This window comes from Strongylocentrotus purpuratus, unplaced genomic scaffold, assembly GCF_000002235.5.
Source record: "Strongylocentrotus purpuratus isolate Spur 01 unplaced genomic scaffold, Spur_5.0 spur5_scaffold_9, whole genome shotgun sequence".
In the NCBI taxonomy this organism is placed as follows: domain Eukaryota; kingdom Metazoa; phylum Echinodermata; class Echinoidea; order Camarodonta; family Strongylocentrotidae; genus Strongylocentrotus; species Strongylocentrotus purpuratus.
In genome coordinates, this window is record NW_022145615.1 from 34,031,273 (window position 1) to 34,037,613 (window position 6,341).

The following is a 6,341-nucleotide window of genomic DNA, read 5'->3' on the forward strand; positions in this document are numbered from 1 at the left end:
TGGTTCAGTATATTGAGAATCACCATCTTGCCTTAATTCGAGTAAGAAAAACAATCTCCACGCATTCTACCTACGAAATTAGGCCACGCAGATTAACCTCTTATTTCACTGCAATAACCATAGCAATACCATTCTTTTCTCTTTCTCTCAAAATATAACGAAGGCATCTAAATTAAACCGATCTTGACCAAACGTATTGAAGGCCATGTAAAATCGTGCCTTTTGTGTTGGCGTGTTCCTTTGAATGGAATTTGTATTGATTAATTAAAATTGGAAAGATCGATAGCACTTTCAGGCAACAATGACCGTTGCTATGTTTTATGATCTTCTCATGGTCAAGTACGCGTTACTATGGAATGCCATTAATGCACCTGCCACGGACGAAAATGGTGTACATTGGTCTTCCCGGCGTTTCCGATGGCAGTACTGGTTATAGCTGATCAATTTACTTCGGTTCATTACAAATTCATTGACATTTGGTATAAAAATTGTTTTCTTGCTGTAAATATAAATGTGTATGCTGGAGTAGTTTATTCTCCGATCGGTTGATCGGCATCAGTTGCTAGAGCCTTTGGGCGGAACAGACTGTATATACAATTAGTACACGAATGCCCGATCGGCATCTCGATCACCATCTCGATCATCGAGCATGATAGCAACTTGAAGTATTGTGGTCCCCTGGATAAGTCACTCTCCGAACCAATGTATCGGGTTCAAATCCCTACCGCAGCACTTACATCATATTGCATATCATAAATCTACATTTTCGTATTTCAGATTGATATGCTGTTAACAACATTGCTGATTTCAAACAAATTTTAAAAAGTACACAAGCTTTTGAAACTGGTAAATTCGGTAGTAAGGGTTTTATTGCTAGGGCAACAGATATTCATTTACAATGTTCAGATTGATAAAACAGTGTTTCTCCTTAATAAATCAAATGATGATCGCTATCTACCAACATTTTTTTTTTAAATCGAGTTTTTTTAAACACATTCTATAAAGTTGACAAGTTTAAATTCAAGTTTAAATTTATTCCATTTATTTATTCAAAAAAAGTACATTTACACACAATACAGAACGGATCGCGGAATAACAATACGTGAATGAGGAGACATGCAGCTTATAAAAGTCAAGAGTCTTTATCAGTGCTGCGACCGAAAAGGGGTTATTACAGCATGATAGGGGAAAAAGAGAAAATTACGTAAAATACGACGAAACCCAAAGCAAACAAAAATCAAACATTGGAAAAAAAGAGAAAAAAAATTTGACAAATAAATTAACCTATAATACATGTATTCAATTTTAGGGATTTAAAGGGACTTGGTAACATTGTTCAGATGAGAGAAAATGGTGCTAAGGGACTGACTTCAATGCTATAAGTACAATTAAAGATATTTTGAAATTATATTCTTTTTTTTTCTACATGTAGCCTGGACATTAGAAATAAAAAAGCACTTTCTAAAATGTCGTTTTTGACGGACATTTCCCTGTACATATTTGATATCTCCTGTTGTTTCCTGTAATATATTTATACATAATAATGTAACAGTACATCCTTTGCATGTATATTATCTTGGGTAGCAGTGATACATCATAACTACAAGGCCGGCCGAGAAAAGTTCACCACATAAATCCCAGGTTGCCAAAATTATTATAGAGTCTAGAGATGCTCTTAAAGACACTTGACAGCGTAAAAGAGGGAAATTTAATTTTTGAGATGGCCAGTGACGTCGATAATCAAGAGCTGCTTAGGAAATTCCATCTGTTCACTCCAGCTAATAATGTATTATTTACACGACGTTACAAGCAGGTACTGATTGAGTTTCTCGAGATTAACGCTTATATTATCTTTAGGAGGGGCCATGTTTACAGTAACACTGCAGAGACAGCTTTATGAATGATTGTCAAAGATTTGTAAAACTAGACATGATTATTCTTTCGGATTGTATCAGGATTAAATTTGATTCGTTTACAGTTCAAACGGGGTATAGAAATATCAACTTTCTTAAACAACAAAATTTAAGCAGACACTCATAAGAAATAGAAACTCGTATCGGTGAAATAGATGAGCAACGTCTTTTTTCTCAATGGCATCGTACCTGGAGAGGTGACAGAGTCCCATCTGGAATTTAGAAACATATCACATAGGGCGTTTAAAGAGAAGGTTGAGTTCTGGGAAGGGGTGAAAAAATAAAATGTGAGTGTTATCATTGTATTATGCAAGTGTGGAAGAACATCAGATAAAAAATGTTCACTGAAAAGCAAGGCTCTTCAAAATAATGCCTTAATATTTTAAATTATATGGCATGTAACATCATAAAAATCGGGACGGATTTGTATGCCACATGTACGTGTAGTCCCATATACATTTCCTGTGTACAGTGCTTGTAACTTTACCAAGACTGGGCCAAATTTCTTATCATTTTGATGATTCCAGAACCTTGCAGTACACACCAAAACTTATAATGCTATATGATCAACCTTTTCTGATCGATTCCACACCGTTTCTTTCACAATGCAATCGCATGACTACTGGTCTTATCTTTAAAGATGGATCGGTAAAGAATTGGCTTAGACACGTTTGATACTCTCGGGGGTGTCATAACCGAATAGGAGGGCATCCCTGGCAAGCCCCTGACTGAAAGAAAGATCTCTGTATTGTCCGTTGGCTAATTGTGAGTAGAACATCTGAAGAGTATCTCCCTGAGAGCTGTTAGTTTGTGGTTTCACTTCATTTGGAAAAATCACTCCATCTGGTATGTTCAGTAGGTCTATCAGGTAATCCGAGTCGTCTTTGAGCGTCTCGAGGTGGCCAATGAAATCGTAGTCGATCTCGCAAGGATAACAAAGTTCCATCATGTCTTCCCAATGCGGATTTTTGGCATCTGATTCTATATAGTGCTTGACAAATTGTTTAAATGTGAAGTGATCCGAAGAATTCATGTTTTTCACCTCTTGAGGATCGTGCTGCTTGTACCATCTCTCAAGCTCTTCCCGTACTTTAATATCCTCACTGAGCAGTTTATTCTTGTACGCAGAGAGGACTCTGGAGTATGGATTGCGAACGAAAAAGAACGTTGTGTACGTCTTTAAGATTCTCCGCGCATCCTGCAATGGGAACGATGACAGCTTGGGAAATACGCGCTTACTGTGAACGACTGGTTCAGATGCATCGTTCTTCGTCGCTCTCAGGAGCAATCGTCTCCAAGACGTCGAAGCCACCTTGGGGATGGGGCAATAGATTGCTTTGAGTTCAGGAATTACATGGATTCGAGAGAACTTCTTCAGAGTGCTACGGTCTAGGTTCTGAATGACGAAGCGTTGCTTGTATCCCACGGCAGCACATCCTTGTCTCAAACGCTCTCTTCTTGCCATCTGAATTTGTTGAACTTGTGACCACTTTGTTGTTAAGTCATGTCAGAAAAGAGAAAAGAAAAACAATTCCGATTTTGATTATGTTTCAAAATTAAACAATGGAGCTAATATACAGTACAGTAACTATGAAATCAAACAATTTATTACGTATTGCGATGTACTTAATTTACAGGTGTCGTGGTCGCCGGACTGTGGATCACAAGGTCCGCGGTTCGAGTCCCGCCGCGGCACTAATCACTAATGTCCTTTGGCAAGACATTGATCTACATTTGCCACACTCAACCCAGGTGATTTAATGGGTACCTAGCAGGAATTAATTCCTTGAAATGCTAGAGCCCCGGCTAAAGCCAAGGTAATAATCGGGAGCGTCAGGAGTGTCAAGTCTGATAGACATGAGCGCTATACAAGAACCCACTATTATTATTATTATTATTATTATTATTATTATTAAAGAAAAAGAGATTTATGAAGGAATGTTTGAATGATGTAATCACTATACATAATGGGTAATTCAACTTAGCTGAATCAGTAATGTCACCGTGACGCAGTGCCCGACAAATTTCCCATTTGTTTCAACACACAAAGTGATTAAAATTGCATTTTTCCCTAATGTATGACTCAGAAGGACCTTTTCTTTTTCTTCTCTTAGAGGACCTTTATGATAACATGCTATCTAAAATATGTTTTGAGTTGTGCTTAGGAGAAAAACAGAAATTACTGACATTTCTATTGGCCAAAATCAAATATTCGACAAGTACTAAATGGTCGTTATTTTCCCACTAAAAGCCATTTTCAAGCCCTGCCGTTTTAAGAAGTTCTAAATTAGTATTGTCTTACAAATGTCGTTTGATTTGAACCTTTTCTTATTTTGGCGAGCAAATGGGACACAGTAGACTCTACTTACATTCTTGGCTTCATTGGTCGTCTGATCATGTCTCCTCTCCGGTGAACCAAGATGTAACTCGAACCAAACTAAACAGGACACATGAAAGTGATAATAACATTTATTTACTTCCGTTATTATGTATCCATTAAAAAAAATACTCAATTAACAGAATGTGTACATAGGCCTACATAATAACATAAGCATTATTAATAGAAATACAAATTTAACGAAAGGAAGAAGGCGGAAATCCTAAACACGGCGAATATAAGAAAGAAACAGAAGAATAGCAGAAGAAAGGGAACGAAAATGAATTCAAGGGAGAATGAATTTAGAGAAAAGAGGTTGAAAACTGACGGCAACAAAATAACTGGCAGCTAATGTGTAACTGTAACCAATCATGTCCCTGCTGTAAATGTGTAACTGCATATAATATTTATGATAATAAAGGGGCAAGATTTGAGCGGTAAGAACAAGTATTTTTTAATAGAAATGATACTGGAAATATAATCAAGTAAATGCTAAGTCCTAGTCAGCGGGTAACGAAAACGACATTTTTCTATGTGACTACACTTATTAGTATTTTTTATCGGGGAGTAGGGGGGGGGGGGGGGTAACATCCAGTAAAAATGGTGACCCTTTTTTTTCCAAGAATATTATTTCGGGGATAATTCGATTTTGTTTTTCTTCAACCAATTATTGTGTACGACATAATTATTCTCATAAATCTTAGAGGTCCAGTGCTTAAACTAAGAAATACAAAACAGCATTCTTTTCATTGCTAAAGAATGAATTCGATTTTTTTTTCTTCAAAATAAGTTTCAAGATTTATCACGAATTATTGAAATTCAATTCATAAAGTGGGGCCTATCCCGCACGGATTGATTGAATGTTTTATTTTTCAATTATTTCAAATTCAATCATTTCGTGTGGCATAAAACTCGTTATCGATAATTAGTTACAAGAATTATTATAAGTTACTAAAATCATTTGTTAAGGTTAATTTGTCGCGAAAAAGCGCAGAAAAATTCGAAAAGGGTGTGGTTTTGACCAATGGATATTTATCGTTTAGGTCTAAAAAATAAATTATTTAAAACGTGTGGATACTAATGCATGGTTGTGTACATCAGTATATTCTGACTGCCCCCTCCACGGGAGATTAATGCACTTACCTAATGGATGATCATAAGTTACGAAAAGGAGATGGAGAATTGTTAAGAAGATAACCAAACCGATGATGGCGGAGATAGTCTTCTTCCTAGAACCCATCGAATGGAGGATAACTAGATCTCTGCAACGGTGCTTCAAATTCACGAAGACGGCATAAACCAAGGAGAACTATACACTATGACATGGTCCTCCAGATGCACCAAGATAGAAGCAACATAGAAGAGCTTGCATTATTTTGTCCAACGCTCTATCCCAGAATGGAAAAGCCTTCCAGGTATGTAAAATTCACGCAGTCCAGAGAACTTCCAGGGACTACTCACGCATGCATTGATTTCCTCGCACCGCTTCATGAAATCTTTAGGCTGCATGGACCGTTAAAGATTACTAGAAGAAGAAGAAGACCTACAGTGTACATGTTTCCATGGGCTTTAATCAAAGTTTTATTTACCCGTCTTGTTGCTAACAGAGCTGAGCAAACAGTAGAGTGTGTATTAATAATTAGTCTACAAGCACTTACTCTATGCAGTCTATAGTTTCCAACCTACCTTATGCCAGTTGATGATGAACATCTCAGTCGTTATGGGTTTGGAAGTAATGGAATTTAGCTTTTCTTGAGCATGTTCTTAACACACAGTCAAATTAGACCGTTATCAGAATTGAATACATAGTTTCGCTTCAGTACTCGTATTGTAGAATCAAAGTGTAAAGCAAAAGGTATTTTCATCTGTATAGCTTTGTAGATGTATTTCAAAGTAATTCTTATTAATCTATAATTAATGTAGTTAATTAATTCATTCATCTATTACCTCTTTTGTATATGGACTCTATATCATTGTAATATCATCGGAAATCGATTTTGCCGAGATCATTTTTTTAATATAAATCAATGAACAAATTATCTTTCTATCTA

At 36.4% G+C, this 6,341-nt stretch overlaps 1 protein-coding gene across 1 annotated transcript; it reads right to left on the reverse strand.

Moving 5' to 3' along the window:
• Positions 1-2,484: 2,484 nt before the first annotated feature.
• LOC579408 (carbohydrate sulfotransferase 10) lies at positions 2,485-5,864 on the reverse strand. Its single transcript, XM_779527.4, has 3 exons — positions 5,434-5,864; positions 4,283-4,350; positions 2,485-3,402 (listed from the first exon to the last, which is right to left on the reverse strand). The coding sequence occupies exons 1-3, from the start codon at positions 5,528-5,530 to the stop codon at positions 2,575-2,577; spliced, it is 993 nt and encodes a 330-aa protein (XP_784620.2). The 5' UTR covers positions 5,531-5,864; the 3' UTR covers positions 2,485-2,574.
• Between the last annotated feature and the right edge of the window lie 477 nt (positions 5,865-6,341).

Coding starts and splice junctions, on each gene's coding strand:
- LOC579408 (XM_779527.4), bottom strand. CDS start 5,530: ATGGGTTCTAGGAAGAAGACTATCTCCGCCATCATCGGTTTGGTTATC. Junction 4,351..5,433: donor AACTTATGATCATCCATTAG/GTAAGTGCATTA, acceptor TGTCCTGTTTAG/TTTGGTTCGAGTTACATCTT. Junction 3,403..4,282: donor CGACCAATGAAGCCAAGAAT/GTAAGTAGAGTC, acceptor TTAACAACAAAG/TGGTCACAAGTTCAACAAAT.